This window comes from Trichoderma virens (assembly GCF_000170995.1).
Source record: "Trichoderma virens Gv29-8 chromosome Unknown TRIVIscaffold_76, whole genome shotgun sequence".
Taxonomy (NCBI): domain Eukaryota; kingdom Fungi; phylum Ascomycota; class Sordariomycetes; order Hypocreales; family Hypocreaceae; genus Trichoderma; species Trichoderma virens.
Genome location: NW_014013673.1, coordinates 286,198 through 310,747, shown reverse-complemented (window position 1 = coordinate 310,747; position 24,550 = coordinate 286,198). Strand labels below are relative to the sequence as shown.

The window sequence follows — 24,550 nt, the reverse complement described above, 5'->3', positions numbered from 1 at the left end:
CACGGTTCACCAGGCCACGATTGGTAGCTAGCGGCGCGGAAGTATCATGGCACACAGGTTTCTGCGCAAAGAGAGCGAGGCTGATTGATATCGACTGGCGCGAAGCTTCAATATTGCACGGCAAGCGATTAACCACCTCGCTATCATAAGCTCCATGATCTAGCGTCACATGTCACCTAGTGAATATTTACTACCTGGATAAAGAATAATTACATAATCTGCATACCTAATTAAGCTTAGCTACTGTTTACTTATTTATTTATTTTTTTGATTTAAGAAAAATAGAATATTTATGATAATTCTTCTTAATATACTGTATTAATTAAGTTTAAATTATTATATTCCCCTTCCAAATTCTCTTTTTAACAAATATATAAAAATTACAAGCTAAGTTATAATATTACTTATAGACGTAGTTATTGATTTATTTAAATTTCTTCCGTTATTTATTTTCCGTTATTTATTCTCATAATCTATATTCAGTGTGTGGTCTCTGGCCTCTTTGGGAGAGCACATCTCGTTATTCATATTTACACATGTTTGCTAGGCTGTAATTTACTCTAGCGGGGTGCGCTTTAGACACCGAAAGAGGAAAGACTGGCTTCCATTGTTGTTTACAGGACGTTTACGGCAGCGACATCTCTTCCCGCTGCACCCATCATATCATCAATATCTGTGGCGGAATCTTCGGTTTGGCGACCCTCGAATAATCTCCTCCACCAGCTTGGGGGATCTAATGGCTTGGAGCCATTGTGCAGCGGTGGGTACACATCGTTGAAGAAGTACCAGATGTGGCCAATGACGACACCCATGATTTCGTCTCTCGGTATCGTCCCGTGCATAAACAGGCTAAAGGCCATCAGCACCCATGGCAGGTACGGAGCTGTGAAAACGAGCAAGCCAAGGAAGCTCAGCCTTGTGTCGGGATTACGCCGAGACCAAATGTAAACGAGGGTAGAGGAGAGAGGGTGCCCGAGGAATGGCATTGAGACCAGTGGCGACAGGACAATAAGGCTCGCCATGGCATAGAGGAGGAGCCATGAGAAATATGCGGCTGATCTGCCCGATGACTCCTCGAGCAGCCGTGCGTAGCGTTGTAGGAAGTATATGTGAAAGAGTAGGTCGAGTGAAAACGGACCGAAGTAGAGAAACGTTGTCAACAGTCGCCAGTACTACAAGTTTGTTCAATCATCGGTTAGGATATGCCAAAAAGAGTAGTAGCAATTGCAATCGGAGACAGAGGCTCGACCAACCTGTGACTTGATAAAGACGGCTCTGAAGCTATAGAAGAGCTGAAATGGCGTCACCATGTGGCACTGAACGAGGGCGCTGGTCAAGACAGTGGCCGCCGTCCACCATCGCGTGCACACTGGCATCTCCCAGAACCATGTTTCCAGTGGGAGGCGGTCGCCGCCGATGACTTGATCCATTTAGGGAGTGTCTGAAACGGTTGCCGCAATCAATGTTGACTTCGTCGGCGATGCGATTGCTGGACGCAAATCAATAAAGGTTGAGGTGGCCTTTGACAGGCAACATAACATAAGCCCGCTGCGAGTTACCTGGCATGCGATGTCATGTTGCACCATTGCCACTTCTGGTGGATGGAGAGAGGCATTAGTAAGTTGAAGATCCACAACTGATTAGCCAAATTGATAAGACCACCGTGTTAATATTCATGCTGCACGTGCGCCCTCTTGAGGGTGTAGAACTGGGTAAATATATGTGTATCATTGGAACGGGCACTTTGCATCTGATAGTAAACAAATAACAATAATACAATATGTACTCCGTATACTCTTTCTATTGCACAGGTAGATACACATGATTGTCTTTACTCAAAAGCCATGATATGTCCCTTGGTTAATCCCATTTACACACTTACATCCTATTAGATGACCCTTGTTCACGGAAGCATTTTAACAAGAGGTGGTTATCCATTTATAGACATTTACTTTCCTAAAGCTGCCTAGCTGCCACTTACAGCCTGCGTCTGCTAAGGTTAGTACAGTGTCCCTCCTCAGTAGTTGATGCGGAGAAGGTGCTTCATACCAGCCAGGGATGGAGTCAACTAGTATTCTATACAAGGACCTGAGTCTTGCCACTGCTTGACCTTGAATAACTTCCAGGCGCCCTCAGATCAATGACTTGCCATACCACTTACCATGACCCTCCCCTCGTGTATTTGGCACGGTGGTTTTACTTGCCTTCTCCTATTAGGCGACCTTGCGCAGGCTAACTCGAAAGCCTCTCTCCAGAGTGCGCCTGGCCAATGCGACGTACGCACCATCAACTACATCACGCACGCGCTGCCGTCGCAATGTCTCAAGACCTCATGGACGGACTCAATACCGGCTCCGACCAAGTTTCCAATCACAGGTGACTACTATGACGTTGCAGAGCATGTCACGCAATCCGCCGTCGAGGACCAGGCCTCGTCGTCCGCCGCTACACAAAACGACACGTTGAGCAAGACATCTTCGGGCGATACCTTGGCGACACCGTTTATGTCATTTGAGGACTGGAAGGAGATGATGCTACGGGAAACCGGCCAGGACCCCCAGGACTTACATCTTCGGAACTCTAGCGGACGCCAGAAAGGTGACAGATCATCCCCCGACATGGAGGAGGGACTGGGCGAAGAAGGGGAGATATCCCTAACCTTTGATGATTACGGCGACGGCGACGGAACTCGACCTGCTACCTACACGGACTCGGCAAACTCAAATAAGGGCGACGATGTCGACGAGGCCCTGGTATCCAAGGAGGGGAAAGCGCCCATCCACCGAAGCAAAGACGCTGGCCAAACTTGCAAAGAACGCTTTTCATACTCCTCTTTCGATGCGGGCGCCACCATTTTGAAAGCAGGCCCGCAAGCGAAAAATGCAAAAGCCATTCTAGTGGAAAACAAGGACTCCTATATGCTTCTCGAATGCGCTGCGCAAAACAAGTATGTGATCGTCGAGCTTAGCGACGATATCCTTATCGACACCATCGTCATCGCCAACTTTGAATTCTTCTCAAGCATGGTTCGTCATTTCCGGGTTAGTGTGAGTGACCGATATCCCGTGAAAATGGAAAAATGGAGAGAGATTGGAATATTCGAAGCCGCAAACTCGCGTGATATCCAGGCGTTTCTTGTGCAGAACCCCCAGATCTGGGCGAAATATATCAGACTTGAGTTCCTAACTCACTACGGGAACGAGTACTACTGCCCAGTTTCGCTACTCCGAGTGCATGGCTCGAGGATGCTCGACTCCTGGAAAGATAGTGAGACGGGTCGAGAAGATGAGGCTCATGAAGAGGAGGAGGTTGAAGAAGAGATTCTTTCAATTCCCACTGCTACTGTTATGCCATCACCCGCGGCTGTTGAAACCGCCCCTGAGACCAGAAAGGATGAGGAGACGATTCTGGCGCCCACGAGCACCTCTCTGCTCCCATTAGACAAAGGCCCATTTTACCATTTAACGGCAACATGTGCCGCATCGCCAACATTGGCAGCGGATGGCAAATCAGGGGATCTGGGATTCGCAACAGCTAGTGAAGGAGTCAAACGTCAAATCAAAGACGGTACCCTGGAATCAAATTATGCATCTGCGGATTCTCCAAGATCAAATGCCACGCAAGCCCGTGATCCCCCTACTACGCCGCCCTTGAAGCAGACAGACTCTTCCAAGCCAGCTGCCGAGAATGCCCAAATCCCGGCCGAGTCTGTAGACGCCGCCGGGTCAGGTTCAGGGACAGGCTCAGGGACGGGAAAACCTCGAAGTACCTCAAGTGCCTCCGCTGCCACACCAACCGTGCAGGGAAGTTTCTTCAATTCCATCACCAAGCGCTTGCAGCAAGTCGAGTCCAATCTCACCCTGTCGCTCAAATACGTCGAGGACCAGTCGCGGCTCATGCAGGACGCCTTGCAGAAAACAGAACAGAAGCAGGTGTCCAAGCTCACACGTTTCCTCGGAGACCTCAACCATACCGTACTCGCCGAGATGCGCAATGTGCGCGAGCAGTACGAACAGATCTGGCAATCCACCGTCCTAGCTCTCGAAAGCCAGCGGGAGCAGTCTGAGCGTGACATTGTGGCGCTGAGCACAAGACTGAATCTCCTGGCCGACGAAGTTGTCTTCCAGAAGCGCATGGCCATTGTCCAGGCCATCCTCCTGCTCTCCTGCTTGTTCCTCGTCATCTTCTCCCGGGGAGTCCCCATCCCTTACCTCGCGGCCTTGCAGGAACAAGCTGCCGGGATAGCATATACTTCCCCTCCGCCGTATTCCGGCCATGGATCGCACAGCCTCTATAAACCTGATCCGGGCGTCCAACCGGACAAACAGCCGTTGCCGAGCCATGTCCCAGTGGTCAGCGTCTCCTCATTTGAAGCTGCGCCAAACGTACCGAGTAAACGAATGACGTTCTCCTCACTGGAGACCACTGAATCCCTCAAGCCGATACGTGCAGCCGGCCAAACAGACCCTTCGCGGCGGCATCCCTCGCTTGGTACACCAGGCCCCCCAAATGATGACAATTATCCAGACATGCATTATCTAGACCGCGATTCACGCTTTCATTCCCACCACCACCCAACTTCAAACCATTTAAATACGCCCCGAAAGCCCCTTCCCTCCCTCCCTGAGCATTTGGTATCGGCTCAGGATTCATAATATAGATAAAACTTGTAACAAGTACCAGTTACTTGGTAGGCGGTCGATGCTCTTATGAGCACTGTGTTAATGTAGTGCTACTAGGGTTTTAGATGTCTGCCTCATGGCAATGATATGAAGCGTTTTAAAATGTTGATTGAATAAAATGTGTATTGAAGTACGAACGAACTAGTTTCTCTTTCTGTCAAACTACGTGATCTTATCTCACCACGTGAAAATCATGGTTTATCAACCGATATATAGCAAAGTGGGTTGTCTGTAATGAGGAAAAAAAAAAGGGAAAAAAAGGAGGACAAAACGATCATCACAAATGGAATCAGTAAACTTCAATGTCGCAAAAATAGTCGAGAGCCCTCTGCCCATACTGGGGCTGGTTAGTCATAACCTCACTCACTGGGTCGTGCTGCCGTAAAGATGCTGTATAGCCGTCTCATAGTCGTACTCCTCAAGGGCTGCAAGACGAGTGCCTCGGTCATATTGGGATCGCCGGCGCCGCTGCTCATCGCGAAAGTGCTGCCCAGCGTTGGGCGTGAAGAGTCCTGGTAAGAGTAAGCTTTGGAATATCTTGAAAAGAAGCACGACTGTAGAACTCACCAACATGCTCGGCATTTTCGCAGCTTCGCTTCATCTTTGACTGGTTGTCAGGCTCGGGAAACGGCTCTTCTTGTCCGGCAAGGTCCGGCATTGGTCCATTGGACGTGTAATAAAGCTTGTATTCGTTAGCCATTGCCTCGAAAAATGATACGTCCATGAAGAGTCTCAGCAAATACGTACTTTAGGGCGATAGTGCGGAGCCTCCAACATCACAGAACTGTTTCGAAATTTCTGCACCAGGCAGTCCTTTCCCTGGATAGCTGAAGAATTTGGTCAGTATAACGAGGTCACAAGATTTGTTGAGGTTGACTCACTGGCATATGAGATCTCTGCCACCTTGTCGCTTTTGAAGCAGTTCCTGCATAAAGTGTCAGTCTGTTAGAGCATCAGTAAAAACACTAATGAGGACGCATACCAGCGTTGGTTTCCCCGAGCATTGACAAACTTGGGTCAGTAAAGTTAGCACCCGCCATCAAAAAAACCACTCATCGTGTTCAAGTTGTACTGACATCGATTATATCCAGAGGCTACAGCCAGACGTTAGTATATGGTAGATTCGAATGGGAGATGTATGACTTACGTCTACAAAGTTAATGAATGCATATCCGACACTGCTCACGACCGTTACTACTTGTACGACATACATGAACAGGGACCTCAGTGACTCACTTGCAGTCGTTGGCAAAGTCGATGCGAAGGTACATAAAATCGTACTTTCCCCAGCTGGACTCGTCAATGATTCTTTTCAGCATGGCTTGGTCTACCTTGTTGGGGATATTGCGAAGCATGATCTGCAGAAAAGAAGTCAGCCAAAATTTAGACTTATAACGCGGATTAACTAACCGTAGTGCGGACGTCGATGCCATCACGGATACGATTGATGTCAACGTGGTTGTGGTGAGTTGTAGTATTATGATAGGTGGATCGACTGATTCTCATGGCATTCTGTCGGCGAGCGTCTGCTCGTTCAGCACCTGAAAAGGCCCTGGAGGGACTGTAGTTGTTTTGGGTTGTGAGAGCTGGGGAGGGTGGCGTCTGGTACAAAGTTCCAAAGATGGGATACTGCGGAGTAAATGAGGCCAATGGGCTCCCTGAGCCTGTCTGCGCAGCTGGGAGGAAAGAATCCAGCATATACGGCACCGCGGGGGTGAATGGTGTTTGGAGCATGAACGGGTACATGGCAATAGGTGCATTATAGTGCGGATCGCCTTGACCAGCCTGGGAGGAGTTGGAGCTCACAGAGCCAAAACGTTGGTCTGGATCATCTGCTCTCTTGCTGAGAGCCATCTCTTCCACTACTTCAGCGAGTCCAGCGGCGGACAAAGCATCAACGTTGTATGCTGATGCGAAGAGCTGAATACCCTAAATAGTTTCAAAGATTAACATAAATACTCGTCGAAGAGTCGATGAAAAGTACAAACCTCTGTAGAAATACCACCGCTGCAAACTTGTATGACAGGAAAGGCAGCAGTGGTGTCACAAAACTCAACAACAGCTCGGAAAGAGCCGTTTGGGAAAGTGGATTGCCTGACAAACGCAAATAGGCGGCCGTGTGACTGCAAGAATCGATGAGCCACTCCCATAACTTGGACTGGGTCCATGACAGCTCCTGGGGGGACCACGGCAAAGATCAGAACCTGGCCCGTATGAGAAAGGCCGACTGCATAGTTAGTAAACTTGTCCCACTGAATCGGATGAAGGGATGCAGAATTACCTGCACTTTGTCCCATCTCCATGTGGTTACCTTGAGACTGGGCAACACGTGTCGGATTGGCAAAGGTAACTTTCCACTCTTTGTCGGCTTGGTGAAGCTTCGTCTGCGAGGCGCAAGCGTCTCTGATGTCTGTAAAGTAGACAAACACACCGCTGCTGTGAGCCTTGAAGTTTCGCGCGCCATAAGTGGGATTGCCATCTTTTCCTAGATCCTATACACAAACATCATTGTCAATATTTGCCAAGTGAGTGAGGGATTGTTGGCAATACGTACCGTTAGAAGAGCCTCTACTTCTCGAGCAGAAACTTGAGCTAGCGACGAGATGATAAGGATCCTCGACAATCCCATATCGGTGCTCAAGGCAGCAGAAATGGGACCATCTCCATTTGGCAGGCGCACGTAGGTATTGCCGACAAAAGGGCTGAACGCCGACGCTGTTGGCGACAACCTTGTGCCAACGCCTTGGATGGAGGTGATGAAAGGATCCTTGTCAAGGTGCGAACCCGCACTGCTGCGAAAGCTGCCGGTAGGAAGCCTTGCCGGCGATGTGGCGATAGCGGCCGATCGAGCAAAACTCTTGAGCAGACTGGACGACTTTGAGCTCTCATCTGGACTCATCGAGGTCAATCGGGTGTCAGGCGTTCCCTTGAAGGAATCGGCCCCTCCGTTCGACGACCGAGGAGACGACGGATTGTCGACCTGATGCGCCATTGCAGAGTGTTCCAAACCAAATGCGTGATGGCTGCGGATGAGATGTGATGCCTGGAAGTGAAGTAAGCTTCTGTGTCCTGAATCGCGGAATGGGAGAAGTAGGTAGCTGTAATTGCTGTGATTCTTCTCCGACTGATGGAGTGTGCAGCGGTGAGGAAAAAAAGCAGCATGCGCGCTGCAGAAGAGAAAGTGATAACTTGCTCACAAGTGAGGAGCTCGTGAGATGCTCTGCACAAATGGGCCGAATCGACACACCTGGGCAGCTGCTGCCAAGTATGTCGAGAGGAAAATTTGCGTGCTCTTGCCACTGCTTTCCTCGTGCTCTTGCCATCCCATCCTCTCATAGGGCTTGGGGGAAAGGGGCACTCACCCAAGCAGGAAGTAGCCTGTTGCCATCTGGTGGCACTGCCGTCTCTCTTGCTCCTGCCTTGCAGCCAACATGAAAAAAGATCGTCATTTCTGTCCACAAAAGGCAATTGGGCGCTCGGATTACCGGCTTATAGGGGGCACCAGGACAATTCAGCTGCGTAACTGCCCGCTATCTGGGAGGAAACAATGGAAGCCTAGACTGGCACCTACCTAGAAGTGATATTACCTTGAGGATGGAAATACTTGGTACTAGAAGCTGTCCGTGTTATTCAGAGAAACAGGCCGCTCACCTATTGGTGGCTTAGATAGAATTGCATGATCAAACGACAAGACAATCAGCAGGAGAATACCTGTCATGATGAGCAGAAAGCGCCAATGAACGCTTGTAGTGATTTGATAACTCGTGCATTAAAATCTGGTGCGCCATAGCCCGCAATTAATGTAATACTATCCCAGGCACCCTCAATACTCATGAATACTACAAGACTCCGTGCTTGCTTTCCTGAACCATACTGTAGTAGGTATAAACATTCCCATTCCTTTCCATTTGCGCCAGTGATATCTCTGTAATGAATCTCATTTTATCGATAATAACAGTTGTTGGGTGAAACGATGGTATTTTACTCGGGAAGACGCCGCAATTTTTTTTGTTTGATGAATCGAAGAACAGAATGGTGACTGAGTTGAGCACGGGAACCTAGGCTTGTGCCCTTCTTCGTCGGCCTCTGCTTGGACCGTCTGGACGTTGTGCTAGTACATCCCTCAGCAGGGGGTCGTCCTTATTTTTATCAATATGATGAACGCGAACGTGTCTGCAACGGATGAATGTCAATATTGGTCGATCCCTTTGTCATCAGTATCCCAGATGGTAGCTCTAGGCACTAGGGAGATTGCGCCGGCTCTGTTGGATGGCGTGGTATGGAGACTCGAACTTGTGTGCGGTGCGGGAGCCTTACCTTTGGAGATTGTCCGGCCGAGGATATTTATGTTCTCTGTCTGCGCAAAAGGGACAAACATATCCAGGAGAGTCGTGGACCAAGCCATGCCGAATCATCTCATTCTTCCGCTTAAATCCTTTCCCCCCTTCGGAACGAGGACAGCCCTGCACGGGACAGTAGTGAGGACGGACTGAAGAATGCACATTAGCGTGAGAATTGAGAAGGTATTGAGTTTGGAACGGCGGAGCGGTGCACCCGGGAAATGTGCAGCTATAGCTTCCAACCTGAGGGTTAGTTATTCCGTCGATGCTCATACGATCCGCTACAGAGGCTATAGGGACTGGCGAGGTAATGGTGTAGCCGGGTTGGAGGGTATTGCCGGAGGCGCTGTTGCTCGAATACTCGCCGGGAGAGCGATGCATGGATCCATTGGACGCGAAGTTGTCAGGACTGGAGGCGGGAAGAGAATTGGGAGATGGGAAGCTGCGTTGATACGACTCGCTGGGAGAAATTGGGTGCGACGCACGACTGCCGGTAGACATTGACGAGAAGCGTGGGACACCTACGGTTGGGGAGCGGGAGAAGGTCCGCGCATCGCCGGTGTGACGTCCTGGTATGTCTCTGCTGTCGTTGGGCGTTGGCATGTCCGTCGGGTGATGATGGTTGATATCGTCCAGAGTGGCGCCCAGCGTCGTTCGTATTGAGGGCAAGCTCAGGCCATTGACACCATCATACTTGGGCGAGTCTATTTGCAAAGGGGGCAGCTCGCCGGGCCGTGGCGACAACAAGCTGAGGCGTCCGCCCAGGAGCGGGCTTTTGACGTCGCGATTGGGGCTGGGCACGACATCGTCTTGAATGGAGAGATGGTAAGTAGAGGCTGACATCTGATCAACACTGGGCTTATCTTCCCCGGAGAGGTGGCCGCCCGCAGCTAGAGCATCGGCGGCAACGGCCCGCAGGGCCGTAGCGGCGCCATCCGGCCGCTGGAGCTGGATAATGTCGGCTTTCGCAGGGTTGGTGTCTCGCGATGGGCTCTTTTGAGGGGTTTCATCATCTTCTTCATCATCTAATTCAAAGGAGCCCTCGTCTGCGCCAGGCAATGCCTGGTGGCTGGCAGCTTGGGCTATCTCAGGATGGCTGCCGCCGCCCAGATAGGCGACAAGGACGGCATCACCAGAGACGGGCCGGATCTTTGGGCGATTAGACTTGGGAAATCCGTCGAGAGGAGGAGGGCTGAAACTGACTTGAGCGCTTGGTATTTCCGGAGGAGGGCTCTCTGTGAGTTCGAGCTTGGGATGCACTGCTTTCATCTGAGGAGTGCCTGGTGAAAAACCTGAAAGAGCCTCATCTGGATCATAGGCGACGGAGTCTAGCTGCATCGAGCGTTCCTGGCATTGACCTTGGAGCGTGCTTTGTCGGTGCGGCGCCGTGTTCATAGTTCAGTTGTCCAAGAAGTCATCGGTCAGCTCTCCATGGCACCCTTGGACATGCGGGGGCTATGGTAACGTGGTGGTGTGGACGCGAGACGCTCTTCAGCCCGGAAGCTGAGCTGACGGGATCGGGACACACGAAGCCCTGCCGCTGTATTTTTTTTTTTGTCTCTCACACCCTCTCCCTCCTATCTTTTCTCTCCTTTTCCCTCTTGGTCTTCTCTTGTGCTCCCCTGTTTATTTTGCTTTCTTCCTTTCGTTTAAACAAAACAGCCGCTTGACCGGAACGACGCGAGTCCAGTGCTGGGCGGATTGAAGGGGGACCGTAAAGTCCCTCTATTGTGTCTCTACGGATCCTTTGTCTCCCGGATGTCCTCCCAGCCGTCCCCCTGTGTTGGGAATTGCTACCCCCCGCGCCAGCTTATGCGCGCGTTTGTGCTGTTGCGCAGGCACGTGAACCTGGCCGGGTATCTTATATAGACACCAAGCGTGCCTTATTCAAAGCTACCAGGAGAGGGCGGTTGGCAAAATACGGCAATGTGAGGCGAGAGGGACGCCGAAAAAAAGGCGGAGGAGGGACAATGCGATGCAAGAAATCAATATCAGACAGCCCAAACGACATGCGATAATGATACGCGAAGGGGGGCCTCGCTCGAGCTGGATCGATTTAACAAGAGCAGCGAGCTGTTACTGTAGATGGGCAAAGTCTCAGCCGAGAGTTGGATGATGGCGGGGATGGGCAATTAGGCGGCAAAGTGGTTTTAGCGCATACCAAGAGAGCGAGAGGCCGCATTTGCACGCAGCACGAGCAGCAGAGCAAAGCAGACGGTGATGGCGCGAGCGATTGTTCAGGCTAGCCGCCCGCGAGCAAGTCAGTTCAATTCAAGGCGAGCGCGTCGCTACTGTACGTGAAGAGCAGAGCAGCGCCAGATGGACGAGGGCACAAGTCGAGGAGTGAGAGGGGGGGGAGAGCTGTCTGTCGTGGGATGGAGCCCGTCAATAGCACAGCTGAGTATTGACGATGATAGGCCATGGACGCAGCGGCTGCGCCATTGGTACAACTCTGGACAAGATGCGGACCCCAGGCAGCACGGAGTCCAGTCAGGTACACAGAGCAAAGTGTCGAGCTTCCCGTCAGTCCAGTCAGCCCAAGGGTATTTTTGTACAGCCACGACGAGACCGCTGTCTTGCATTGACGACCTGACCCAAACCGTCATAGTGCACATCGGGCGTGATAAGGTACATACCCAAGTGGTGGTCTTGTGGGAGGGAGGGAGAGCCTACGGGTACGGGGGGAACATGCTAGGTATGCTGGGTAGCATTCAATGCTAGTAGCAGATTTAGCACCAAATGCACGGGGTGCTGTGCCGTACTTGGCATTACCCTGATGGGCGGCAAGCTTTATTAATATAAAGTGTCAGAATTAACATGCGCCACAGCGGCGGCACAAATGAACGTGGCTTTGCTTGGCGTGCGTGCCATTTCATGTGATGGGTGAGTGGCGCCAAACGTATGATGATGATGGAGAAGAAGAGGAAGTACTCGTACTGTGGTGAGAGGGAAAAAAGTAAATTGAGGGGAAAAAAAGAGAGAAAGGAAATAATAAAAAAATTAAATTAAATTACGCATCTAACCAACATGCATAATTACCTAGTATTTAGTAATGAAGAGATAAACAAGAGATACAGGACAAAAGATACAAAATAGGTACCGACCCTCATTATACAACCAGCGCATCGCACTATCACACTGCACGCCCACTTATCCCTTTGTCCTGTTAACCGTACTCCGTACCGACCTCGGTTAATTGGCCGCGCCGGCCCACGCCGGAAAGGTACCGAGTCGCGAACTCCAAAAATCCTGAAGCCGAGGTCTATCTAATCGTGCATCCTGAACCGGAGTGACATAGCCAAACTAACAGCTGCCACAGAGTAAATCAAACTTCTGCTAGTGCTTTGTATTCCGGTCAGCCTTCTGTAAAGATCGCTGCTTTGCCGCCCCTTGGCATTGTTTCTCTTCCATTTCTTCTTCTCACGCTCCATTGCATGTCCAAGAGTAGGCCATAGAATCCATTGCCCTTCTTACATGTGTAAATAACAAGCACATGCTTTAATTCTCACAATGGCCCAATCCAAGCCTGCTATTTCGCCCTGGGGCGGCGCTGTCGCCGGCGCAACCGGAGCCGTCATAGCAAACGCCCTGGTGTATCCTCTGGACATGTAAGTCTTGAATCTTGAATCCATCACCACTCGTGCTAATCGACATGCTTGCGACAGCGTCAAGACCCGCCTGCAGGTCCAGGTGCGCCCCGACGAAAAGGCCGAGAAGAACGAGGGCGATGCGGTACACTACACCTCGACCTGGCATGCCATCTCACGGATTATGGCGGATGAAGGCATCCAGGGCCTGTACGCCGGCATGAACGGCTCCCTGGTTGGCGTTGCGTCTACCAACTTTGCCTACTTCTACTGGTACACCGTTGCCAGGACGCTCTACACAAAGTCGGCCGGCCCTTCTGCGGCGCCTTCTACGGCCGTCGAGCTCTCCCTGGGTGCCGTTGCCGGTGCTCTGGCGCAGCTGTTTACGATCCCCGTTGCCGTTGTCACGACTCGCCAGCAAACTGCTTCCAAGGCCGATAGAAAGGGCCTTTTCGCGACGGCCCAGGAGGTTATCGAGGGACCGGATGGCGTCAGCGGACTTTGGAGAGGTCTCAAGGCCAGTCTCGTTCTTGTCGTCAACCCAGCCATTACATACGGCGCTTACGAGCGATTAAAAGACATCATCTTCCCTGGGAAATCCAAGCTGAAGCCCTGGGAGGCTTTCCGTAAGTCTCCAGACTGCAAACACATTCCCTGTTCCTATTGCCGCGTCTAACCATCTTCAGTCCTGGGCGCCATGTCCAAAGCTCTGGCAACGATATGTACCCAGCCCCTGATTGTTGCCAAGGTGGGTTTGCAGTCAAAGCCACCTCCGGAAAGAAAGGGAAAGCCATTCAAGAGCTTTATCGAGGTCATGCGGTTCATCATCGAGCGTGAAGGCGTCCTTGGTCTCTTCAAAGGAATGGGACCCCAAATTCTAAAGGGCCTCCTTGTCCAGGGCATCTTGATGATGACAAAAGAGAAGTAAGACCATTAGAAGATCTATCAGTGGCTCCAGAGCGTGTGCTAACCTTTTCTCAACAGGGTGGAATTGCTCTACGTACTACTATTGAGATATTTGAAGTCTGTCAGCCTATCCAGAGCGCGGGAAGCCATTACGTCATCAACAGCCACGGCCGCCATTGCAAAGAATGCCGCGCAGATCACGCCTTTAGTAAAGAGCTGATGAAGTGATGTGTGTGCTTGGAGGTAATCAAATTTCGGTTTTTTGTATAACTCAACGCTGTTTCTATTATGTGGCTATATACACTATAGTACTATACATGTACACGCTTCATGGCTGTCCTAATCAATAAATACGCATCCGAGATTCCTAACCCAGCCATTCTAGTGATAGCTCTGAGTAGTTTTGCGCAATTCTCCCATACTGAAATTGAAAGGGTATATTTGATCATATGTGGCGCTCTGCACTAGAAATCACTACTCGCACTCAGATGCCGACACTAATATATGTGGTGATCAAACTCCCCAGTCGCCAATTTGGATGGGAGAGTCGCTAAAGATGTCTCCACAAAGTTCTTGGATTGCTCTGTGCTCCCATAGACTCTCAATGATAAGATACCTGGGTCCGTGGCTCGGGCTAGTCGGCGCAATGTCGAACTCGGGTGTCCGAATGATTGCTCCAGAGTCTTCCAAGCCTCCTTTTGACTCTGCTAGAATACGTGGCTCCGACTCTGGACCATCCATAATCGAGATGCGAACCATCACGGCCGGCAAGGAGCGGGTGTCATGATATAAAGTCTCGGACAGAGGTGCCAAACTTCGAATAGATACAAAGGCTCGAGTTACCCATGAAGCGCTGATGGGTGCTCTCCAGCTTTGTCCTTCTCCACCTAGAGTGAATGGTGATATAGGCGTTCGTAGTTTTCCTGCTGTATCAGCCGGTATAGGCTCTAGAGTAATTGGCGTCATAGAGCCGATCCGGAGTATAAAATCAGCCATCTGCTGTGCTTCAAAAGTTGAACAGACCAGGGTGTAATCTCCGGCTTCGAGCATAGCAAGTTCGGCGATGGCACAACCACGACGGTATTCTCCCGATGAAACGACCAAATCCTTTGCCTTGACCGTATTTGCGCGTTTCCCTCGTGCCCAGATCAAATCGACATGGACATGAACATCTCGGTTGCCTGTGGATAACAGAGTGGATATGGGGGTGGCACGAGGAACCGACAGCTTATACTGGGGATTCAAGAAATACGTCGTGCACGATGAATTCCCCCCTGCCGTCCGTCTATTCCAGGAGCCACTGTGTTCTGTGAAATACGTCATCTTCTCCTCAGCTTCTTTGACATGCACTGGCCCATTAGAGAAGATGAAAAGCGAGAAAGTGTAGTTGGGCAAAGGTAACGCCTGCTGGTCAATGACAACAGTGTACGCTTTATCCGCCCTGCTCTCGATCCTTGCGAGTGTCTGTGGAGAGTCAACATACGGCCCAGAATATGTCGGTCCATCACTGAGCTGGACCCTTTGTCCTTGATGGTCGAACACAAGAATACTCATGAAGCCAAGTTGACTGGCCACGGCAGCCAGAGATCCAGACTTGTTGCGGGCAATCTCAAGTTCAGCATCTGCAAAATGACGGCTCAATAAGATCCAGATCACTCCTCCTGTGGGTGAGATGATTGAGAATTGCGGGTTGCGCACCAATGATGCCGCAAAATCTTTGGTGGGGATATCCCAAGCAAAATGACGCTCTTGGCGATGAGAAAATAGGGCTGGATTCCAGTTGAGATACATGGACTCGAAATGCTGAGCTATATCCTCAATAGCCAGCCAGAGGGTACCCGCAGATGGTGACTCGGCATCTTCATCACTAGCCTCAGACGATGAAGAGTCAAGCTTGGCTCTTACGGAGCCGTGGATGGCAGACCACCCTTGCCCTGTCCACGTCTGACCGTGTGACCAAGGATTCTTGACAAGAAATTTGCGGCCTGATGGGTCAAGATCCTGCACAGCATAGTCATGTTCCCCTACGAGACCCATTATATCTTCTTCTTCTGTAGAGACGTGGCCTGTGCCGAGTGTGATGACGACGTTCCCCATATCATAAGCTGTCTTGATCCGATCCCATGCCTCATCTATGTCAAAGTCCTCCCTGCGACGTATCATGTGAGTAAAGATCTTTCTTCATGTCTAGAGGTGCGAGCCCATACCTCTGGAGAAATATTTGTTCAGGAATCCACCCAGTGAGGACCCAGAGATCAGTCCCCGAATTGCTACCGGGGAAATCATAGCCGCCCCGTACCTTGAGATAGGCCTTCTCGAGCAAAGCCGGCCATATCAAGCGAGGGTTATGTCGATTGATCACGAAGAGGGCTCGATCTGTTCCTGAGGATGGAAGCCTGTCATCTATGACAACTCGGCGAGCACAGCCGTTGAAATTTAGCCGAAATATGTATTTTCCCGAAGGCGATAGCTTAGGCTGACCCCTTCCGTGGTCGAATGGGTGCATAATTTTCGAGAGAACCTGGAGACAATGCCATTAGTTATAAAGTTGATTGCCATGCCATGCCATGCATTATTTGCTCACTGCATGTTTTCCAGTCCAAATCCCTGCGGCAGCAGAGAGACTAGCGACGACCGAACAGTCAGTGGTTATATCTTGCGCCAAGTCGAATCGCGTGCCTTGGTTCATAAGAATGTCATCTTGGCCGTCAGAGAATGGGCCGAATAGCTCGTGTGGTCTTCTCCATGCCGAAAAGTTGGCTATTTGGGTTTCGGAAAGCGGGAATACAGTGTCATCACTAATCATGTCTTCATATTAGACTCGCTCGTCACCATATTTGAACACAACACAAGAAGGAGATATAGAAATGCAGGAAGGCTCACACGAATGGGTTCTGATCAGCCCCAAGCTGGAACTGCGCGTCTGAGGGATCTTCACCCCAAGGAGGATAGTAGCTTCCGTGAAGCCGTGAAGCACCACGCAGAATGCTGAAGCCCTCTGCTGGTGGTGATGCCGACGGTGCTGCTAGCTGGTGCTTGAGCTGTTCGGCGAGTGCGATGAGCTGTTGGCATTTGCGGCGACGTCGAGCTGCTTCATCTTTACCGATTCCCTTCTCTGCAGCTGCTCGCATATACAACTCGGCCGCTTGTATGGCATAGTCCAAGGCTTTTTGGCCAGATGATGTTGCGAGCAGAGACTCTACGTCCTGGCGGAGAAACGCATCGTCAGTGACCAAGTTCCCGTGGTAAATCTTGGAAATATTGGAAGAGTTTACCTTTGCCCTCCTCTCCATGCCTTAGGGAAATGGCATCATGGCATCCCGGAGCTCGTTTGTTAGTGCCGTAGCAGTGACAAGCAGGAGAATAGCTGTTTAAGCGGACTCAAAAACGACATGCACCTAACAGATATACTTACATCATAGGTAAGAGTCCTGTAAGAGGTATAGGCGCGAAGCTCTGATCTAGGCGCCCCATATTAGATAATGGAATTCATGACTAATATTGCCGAGGAACTCAGCTGGTGACATCTCTGAATCCCTTATGCCACCAGTAGCCGAGAGTACATGTAAGATACATGTACATGCACGAGAATCACAGTAGTAGGTACAATGACAAGTTACTTTGCAGCTCTGGTTAATCCTTGATATAATAAGGTATAATCTGCTCTATGTGGTATTATTCTAAACCAGTTCATCTATTTCGTCTCTGAAATCGGCATGAAGTTGTGATAAGATGTAGAAAGGCTTTGTGGCTTTTGGTTGTAGCACTGAGCTCTTTGCAAGTTCCATACAGCCAATTGTCGTCTCACAGCTCGTGTCATCGTCAATGCTGCTTATTGCCACGGCCTGGAGGCTTGATATTTTCATTTGCTTCTTCTTCAAAGCAATTGATCCTACTTCTCGCCTTCTACGATATGTAATGATTCGGCCCGAGTCTCTCCTCTGAGAAGTTCCCAGGCTCAATTCCTCGTCAGAGTCCCAGCAAGCTTCGGTTTCCACATCATTCTGCTTTGCCGGTTTGGCGGATGTGCCATCATCTCGGCCAATTGCTTTCTTGGGGCTGGGCAGCACCCATTCGCTAATCCCCTCTTCCCATCGCCATCCAGAGAAGATAGTGCTGAACTTTGCATTGGCAGGGTTGGTAACAGGTAGACTCTCCGCAAAAGTCAGATCTCGAAGATCCTCAGTTTTCTGAGCTAGCATAAAGGCAACGTCTTTCTGAAACTCGCGGCCTAGCCAATTAGGCAGTTTTCGGCGGCTCAGGCTTGAACAGACATCGGAGAGTATCTCCTGAGTCGAAGCTGTGCTGCTACGGCGGCGACATTGAATAACGGTACATAGAAGAATAACGGTATGCTGGTATTGTAAACCATTGTTCGTACCAGTGTCAATTTTGTGGGCCATATTCTCAAAGTCTTCTGCAGCCCGCCTTTTAAAAGCTGAGCTCGCAAGACTTGAGTTTGTCACCGCAAGATAGCGTGCAAAAACGAGCAGAAACGAGGCATTGTCTGGAGGGCTCTTACGGCTCCTATACCGTGCAATAAGTGAGATACTGCATTCAAGCACATAGAATAACCGTCTCCACGCTGCTTTTCTTTGCTCACGTTCTCCAGGAATAACTTGTGCCTCCAAGGTTAATGCTGCGACCGCCAAACCGGCCACAACGCGGATAAGAGCTTGTTCGATGGCACAGCAGTCAACGTCTTTGGGCCGACTGCCTCGAGCAAGGGTCCATATAGCTATGCACATAAATTCCACAATGTGTGGCTTCGCGTTTCCAGAAGTTAGGCCTTCAAGGCTAGAAATCCAGAAACTAGAGAAGGCTCGTGTAGAAAGCCAAGATGACGAGATAAATCCTTTATTGATCAAGGTAGAGACACATTCAAAAACGGGGCCGGGTATTTTCTTTCCTTTATATGGATTCAACAATGCCCAGAGAGATGAAAAGTCCCTATTGTCGTTGAGGTGAGTCGTCCCAGCTCGGAATTTAGACATTTGGCATTTATTTATCGAGGCCACAAACTGAGCAGCCTCCTCGTTGCCGTTTAGATGAATGCAGAGTTGTACGAGGATATTGCTGAATTCCGGTCGGAAGAGTCCATCTAAGATGGCATTGGACAGGAGATGCACGGCTTGGGAACGGACCACAAGCCTTAGGGGGCGCCATCCAGAGCTGCTGGATCCCAACGCTTCCAATTGATCAAACAAATCAGAAGCTGCATCAGACATGTCCCATACTGATTCGACTCCGCTCTCTTTTAATTGTTGCCGATCCCATGCATCTATGTCAGCAATGCATGCCGGGATTTTGCGTAAACACATAGCAAGTAATGATTTGCCGCGAGCATGCTTTCCTTGGAGGGCTGTTGAGTGTAATAATCGGTTTAGCCAGTGGAATATTGCTTCATAGTTGCGATATAGATCGCTAGGAACATGTCGGCGGATCGAATTTAACTCGTCGACTATTTCGGGTGGAAGAGAATCCAGTAAACCGTATTCGATATCGATATTCTTCGCCGGCGTGTCGATATGATCCCGGATCTTACGCCAAACTGGGGTGCGAAAGTCGACTAGTTCGGATGTCGGAGACAAGTTCCCCAGCTTCATCGCCCCAAGGGTACGGACTGATCTCTGAGGAGTTGTTACAGTTTTGTCTGTAATGGAGGCCGCTTTCTTTGGCCTTTGGCCATATGTAGAGCGGACGCGCTTTACCGTCGATTCTTGTCCATTATCTGAAGCTCGTTTGGATCCACTTGAGGGCGCAGGTCGATTTTCTGATATCAATCGTCGAAGGCAAGCCAATCGAGACTGAAGCTGGCGGAGCAGGCGTTGGCATCGGGCGGCAGTCCAAGGTTGGGAGTTGTCCGAATCTAGGCCTCTCGAGCCTGTTGACAATCGCGATCTCGTGCCATGGCGTTGAGATGACGGCGCAGGTCTCGCCGCCTGCGCCAGTGAATCCATAAAGCAATACTACTAGTAGCAACCAAAAAAGAAACTTTAATAGTGATAAGAACAAAAAAGAAAATAGAAAAAGATATAAAGCAACCGTCTAGCCCAGCATCTTGGACGTCGTGTTGTATCAATGATGCTTTTGCAGAGGTAGCGGCACAGGCCTCTGTTTACTTTCTTCCCTTTTCGCACTAGAGCGCGGCCAAGTCCAGCTAGGGTCCAAAACTTGTGGGGTACTAAGCGTACCTCTATGATTTTCGTAGCCGAATCAAGTACTGCCCATGTACCCCGCAGCTCCGAATTGCCGGACCATAGTCCAAAAACTTTTTTCTTTTTCTTCCGGTGCCGTTGTGGGTGACTGACTCTTTTGCAACCCAATTCCTCAAGACGTCCCAGTCATTTCCGATCAAGATTTAAATGACTGGTCTCTTTATTCACTCTCCAGTACCTCGTCTTTAACCGTCCCGCTTTCTCAATTCCCCCCCTTGTATGACAATGGCGGCCGAAGCACAAGCAGCTGCGTCTTCCTCTCCAGGTAAAGAGGTCCCGTGTACAAGGCCAAATCGACGAACCAACTGACCACCGGCACCCCCCTGTAGCTAATGCTGTTGACGAGCCTCACGACAACGCTATGTCTGCTCCTGAGAAAGCTGTGATTGAAGGGGAGGCGGAGGCGGAGGCGGAGGTCGATGCTGCGGCTGAAGGTATATATTCTCTACAATCCATTGCGGGTTATGAGCTGCTCTAACACTGCTCATGTATAGCTGTGATCAACCTCACCATTGTCCTTCCCGATCCCGAGGCCGAAAAGCTGCAAATCATGGTGGGCATTTAACCAAGTTTTACACCTCATCGCTTACTTGCCATTAACGCAGCCCCATAGGTTTCAACCCAAGAGCAAGTTCACGAGATTCGACAGTCCATCATCGACTTGCCAGCAGCATTCCAGTACACATGCTTCCACCTTGAGTTCCAAGGCCAGAAGATCAATGATTTCATTCCCTTGGCCGAGATCCCCGATCTTGGTACTGAGCCGGAATTTCGCTTGGTCCCGGACCCATATACCGAGAAGGAGGCCCGTATTCATCTGGTCAGAATCCGAGAGCTGATCGGTGCCGCGGGCAACCGCTCCGATGCTGCACAGGGCATCCTTCCCGGACTGTCGTTGTACGAGTCTGTGACCAAGAACCTGTCGACCCAGGCCGAGGGTAGCGAGGATCAGCCCCTTGCCAAAGACTATGATTTCCAAGCTACTCCTTCTATCACTACCCTTGTCCCTGAGCCCATTGAGCCGGCGCCCAAGACGATCAAGATGGTAGCTCTCTCATCGTGGAACCCTCCGCCTTGCCACCTGCAACAGCGTGGACACCTGCTCTACATCGTTGTTACTACCAACGAAGGCGAGCAGTTCCAAGTCACTGCTCACGTGTCCGGCTTTTTTGTCAACAAATCCTCCAACGCCAAGTTCGACCCCTTCCCACGACCTGCACCCAAGGGTCAGTCATCACACTCCCTGTTGAAGCTGATTGAGCTCCTTTCGCCCTCTTTCGCCGCCTCTTTCAAAAGTCTCCAGGACTACAACAGCCAAAGGGATCCGTTGGCTACGTTCCAAATCACCAACGCCATCCCCAACTCACCCTGGGCTCTGCCGTCTCCCAGCTCTACTCTCTGCACACATTCTCCTGATATCACGAGGCCTCAGGAAACATATCTGTTGGCCGGCGTTGACAACACCGACACACTGCGTGACTGGAACGAGGAGTTCCAATCGGCAAAGGAACTGCCGAAGGAGTCCGTACAAGACCGGGTATTCCGTGAGCGCTTGACATCGAAGCTTTTCGCAGACTACAACGACGCCGCCGTCAAGGGCGCAGTGTTGATTGCCCATGGAGAGATTGCGCCTCTGAACCCAACAGAGACCAGGGATGCACAGATTTTCGTCTACAACAACATTTTCTACTCCTTTGGAGCAGATGGTGTCGGCACCTTTACCTCCGAAGGTGGCGATGAGGCCGCCCGTGTTGCTACAGGAAAGGATGTAGCGGGTGTGCAGTTGGTCAACCAGCTGGACATTGACGGCCTGTTTACTCCCGCCACTGTAGTTGTTGACTACCTGGGTAAGCGCATTGTTGGCCAGAGCATTGTTCCAGGCATCTTTAAGCAGCGCGAGCCCGGAGAGCACCAGATCGACTATGGTGCGGTTGATGGAAAGGACGTTGTTGCGATTGACGACCGGTTCACCACCCCCTTCTCTCAGCTTTCCAAGGCCCTCAAGGTGAAGGAGCACCCTGTCTGGGACAAGGATGGCAAGAGATTTGACCTCGAGGCCAGCGTGGAAACTAAGGGTTTGATGGGCACGGACGGCCGTAAGTACGTTCTTGATCTGTACCGAATTACGCCCTATGATGTCGCATGGAGGGAAGAGACGGAAGCCTCAGAGTATCCTCACAGGATGACGGTGCTACGACCGGAGTTGGTGGATTCTTTCGGGCGCTATCGGATGAAGCAGTGGATTGATGCTGAATTGGCTCGTCGCGCCCCGCCAAAGTCAGAAGACGCTTCGGCCGAGCCTTCAACCGAGGCAAAGGACGAGGCCAAGGACGAGGCTAAGGAAGAGACCAAGGACGAGACCAAGGACGAGGACAAGGACGAGAAGAATGAGGTTGCGAAGACAGATGCTGCTGAGGCTGAGAAGAACCAGCCCAACCTATCTGATTTCAAGTTCGCCCTCAACCCCGACGCATTCAGCGGACAGACTCCTCGCACTGAGGAAGAGAAGGCCGAGCTCGAAGCCGATGAGCAAGAAGTCAGGGCTGCAGGAGAATACCTGCGTGACCGAGTGATTCCGGAATTCCTGCGCGAGCTCGTTGATTCCGACATCAGCTTCCCCATGGATGGCCAGTCCCTTGGTCGCATCCTGCATAAGCGAGGTATCAACATCAGATACCTCGGAAAGATCACGACACTCGCCGTCAACGATCGACTCCGCTGCCTGCGCGAAATCTGCATCCAGGATATGGTTGCTCGTGCGTTCAAGCATGTCTCCGCCACCTACCTGCGTTCGCTTCCCGCCCCATTTGCGCCTTCTTGCATTTCTCATCTCCTGAACTGCCTTCTAGGCCATCGGTTCAACGCCAAGCCTGTAGCAGATATCGACCAAACCTTCCGGGAGCTGTACCCCGAAGCTGATTTGTCATTCGAATCAGCCACCCCTGAGACGCTGCGAGAGCAGATTGAGGAGCAGGTCCTGAAGCGCTTCCGTTACCAACTTGGTGCAAACTGGTTCGACGAGGTGCGTCCTGTGCAGCTGCTCCGTGATATCTGCATCAGAGCGGGTGTTCAGGTGCTGGCAAAGGACTATGTGTTTGAGAGTGGTGTCATCGCTGCTGCCCCTGTCGCCGCTGCCCAGCCAGAGCAGACCAATGGCCAGACGAGCAGCGAAACAAAGAGCAAGAAGAAGAAGAAGGCAAGAGAAAGCTCTCCAACAACTCCTCCAGCTCCTGAAGTCATCTCTACCTTTACCCCTGACGATGTTCTGAACGTTGTACCGGTGGTCAAGCACTCATGCCCCCGAAGCTCTCTTGCAGAGGAAGCCCTGGAGGCGGGCCGTATCTCCATCCTTCAGAACCAGAAAAAGCTTGGACAGGAGCTGCTGCTGGAATCTCTGTCTCTTCACGAGCAGATCTACGGCATCCTTCACCCAGAAGTTGCAAAGGTCTACAACAGCCTATCGATGCTGTACTATCAACTCGATGACAAGGAAGTCGCCGTTGAGCTGGCTAGGAAGGCCATCATTGTTTCCGAGCGCACTGGCGGTGTCGACTCTGCTGAAACGCTTCTCAACTACTTGAATCTCAGTCTCTTCCTGCACCAGGTTGGTGATAGCAAATCAGCTCTGGCCTATTCCATCCACGCGCTCAAGCTGTGGAAGATCATCTATGGACCTGGTCATCCAGACTCGATCACGACCATCAACAACGCGGCTGTTATGCTGCAGGGTGTCAAGGCTTACCACGAGTCCCGACTCTGGTTTGAGGAGTCTCTGCGCGTATGTGACTCCGTCTTTGGCAGACAGTCAATCAACTCCGCCACTCTTCTCTTCCAGTTGGCGCAGGCCCTCGCGCTCGACCACGATTCCAAGGCGGCCGTCAACAGGATGCGTGAGTCGTACAACATCTTCCTCACCGAACTGGGTCCGGAAGACAAGAACACCAAAGAGGCCGAAAGCTGGCTGGAGCAGTTGACCCAGAACGCGGTCTCTATCGCCAAGCACGCCAAGGATGTGCAAGCAAGGCGCATTCGATCAGGCATCAAGTTCCCTGTTGCCACAGCCGCACAGTCTGCTGGCGCAGCGCCCCAGCGTGGAGCGGCGTCTCAGATCGATTCCCGCAGCATCGACGAGCTCCTGAAATTCATCGAGGGCAATGATACATCCAAGACGGGCTCTAAGAAGCGACCCGGACGCGGAAACCCCAAGAGACGAGGAGCGACGAAATAAACACCTATGAGCGTGCCACTTGAAGCAGGCGTGAATTTTTCTTTCGCCGAAACTCGATGTTGATTATGTATTTAACGAGATGTCATGGTTTCATGAATGGGTATGGGCACAGGCTTCAGGACAAGGGATGGTGGCTGAATGAATGGAATTCCTCATGCCTGCGGATGTATACTTTGGGCCTTTGGGGAGTCTTCATGAGTGTATTATATAGTGTTTGGGGGGAAACAAAAAAGAAGCGGAAAAAAGCAAGGACCATGTATATCTACGTATCATATAGTTGGCTTCTGACACTTGGAAGCAGATGTTGAACAAAATACCTCACTCATTAACGAACATAAGTCTTTTCAGACAATCACAAATGCATTCTCTACGGGTCCAGCTCATACGATGAACATTAATAGAAAAAGCAAATATAAAAAGATCATGTCTGAAGAGCATCATGTTCTCTCTTCAGTCGACAAATAACTTGGTACAAAGCAACTGTTCAAATACAACACATGTGCCAGCAGCATGTGGTTGGCAATAATGCGTAGCAAAACTGCGTGACTCGATTGATACAGTGGCCGCCTATAAACCAGGTATCATCCAT

General features: G+C 50.8%; 8 protein-coding genes across 8 annotated transcripts; 3 read left to right on the top strand and 5 right to left on the bottom strand.

Annotated features, from left to right (window-relative positions):
* Nucleotides 1-614: 614 nt before the first annotated feature.
* Nucleotides 615-1,430, bottom strand: TRIVIDRAFT_70034 (uncharacterized protein; the record flags this gene model as incomplete). Its single annotated transcript, XM_014099746.1, has 2 exons — nt 615-1,172; nt 1,254-1,430. 2 exons carry the CDS (start codon nt 1,428-1,430, stop codon nt 615-617), a joined length of 735 nt encoding a protein of 244 aa, XP_013955221.1.
* Nucleotides 1,431-2,245: 815 nt separating this feature from the next.
* On the top strand, nt 2,246-4,250 carry TRIVIDRAFT_171029 (uncharacterized protein; the record flags this gene model as incomplete). The annotated part of the gene is made up of 1 exon (XM_014099745.1): nt 2,246-4,250. A coding segment is annotated over one exon (1,746 nt), but the record flags the coding sequence as incomplete, so codon positions are not given.
* Nucleotides 4,251-5,045: 795 nt separating this feature from the next.
* On the bottom strand, nt 5,046-8,131 carry TRIVIDRAFT_202418 (uncharacterized protein; the record flags this gene model as incomplete). Its single annotated transcript, XM_014099744.1, has 12 exons — nt 5,046-5,194; nt 5,250-5,364; nt 5,430-5,509; nt 5,564-5,607; nt 5,665-5,693; nt 5,759-5,776; nt 5,830-5,860; nt 5,919-6,040; nt 6,093-6,611; nt 6,671-7,174; nt 7,237-7,725; nt 8,045-8,131. 12 exons carry the CDS (start codon nt 8,129-8,131, stop codon nt 5,046-5,048), a joined length of 2,187 nt encoding a protein of 728 aa, XP_013955219.1.
* Nucleotides 8,132-8,403: 272 nt separating this feature from the next.
* TRIVIDRAFT_83596 (uncharacterized protein) lies at nt 8,404-10,360 on the bottom strand (the record flags this gene model as incomplete). The annotated part of the gene is made up of 3 exons (XM_014099743.1): nt 8,404-8,855; nt 9,000-9,770; nt 9,864-10,360. 3 exons carry the CDS (start codon nt 10,358-10,360, stop codon nt 8,741-8,743), a joined length of 1,383 nt encoding a protein of 460 aa, XP_013955218.1.
* Nucleotides 10,361-12,532: 2,172 nt separating this feature from the next.
* TRIVIDRAFT_59437 (uncharacterized protein) lies at nt 12,533-13,537 on the top strand (the record flags this gene model as incomplete). The annotated part of the gene is made up of 3 exons (XM_014099742.1): nt 12,533-12,630; nt 12,688-13,235; nt 13,296-13,537. The coding sequence occupies 3 exons, from the start codon at nt 12,533-12,535 to the stop codon at nt 13,535-13,537; spliced, it is 888 nt and encodes a 295-aa protein (XP_013955217.1).
* A 491-nt stretch (nt 13,538-14,028) lies between these two features.
* TRIVIDRAFT_78188 (uncharacterized protein) lies at nt 14,029-16,808 on the bottom strand (the record flags this gene model as incomplete). The annotated part of the gene is made up of 4 exons (XM_014099741.1): nt 14,029-15,664; nt 15,723-16,036; nt 16,100-16,313; nt 16,399-16,808. 4 exons carry the CDS (start codon nt 16,806-16,808, stop codon nt 14,029-14,031), a joined length of 2,574 nt encoding a protein of 857 aa, XP_013955216.1.
* Nucleotides 16,809-17,786: 978 nt separating this feature from the next.
* TRIVIDRAFT_118749 (uncharacterized protein) lies at nt 17,787-18,836 on the bottom strand (the record flags this gene model as incomplete). Its single annotated transcript, XM_014099740.1, has 1 exon — nt 17,787-18,836. A coding segment is annotated over one exon (1,050 nt), but the record flags the coding sequence as incomplete, so codon positions are not given.
* A 1,122-nt stretch (nt 18,837-19,958) lies between these two features.
* TRIVIDRAFT_83593 (uncharacterized protein) lies at nt 19,959-24,292 on the top strand (the record flags this gene model as incomplete). The annotated part of the gene is made up of 3 exons (XM_014099739.1): nt 19,959-20,013; nt 20,228-20,286; nt 20,347-24,292. The coding sequence occupies 3 exons, from the start codon at nt 19,959-19,961 to the stop codon at nt 23,959-23,961; spliced, it is 3,729 nt and encodes a 1,242-aa protein (XP_013955214.1).
* Nucleotides 24,293-24,550: the final 258 nt, after the last annotated feature.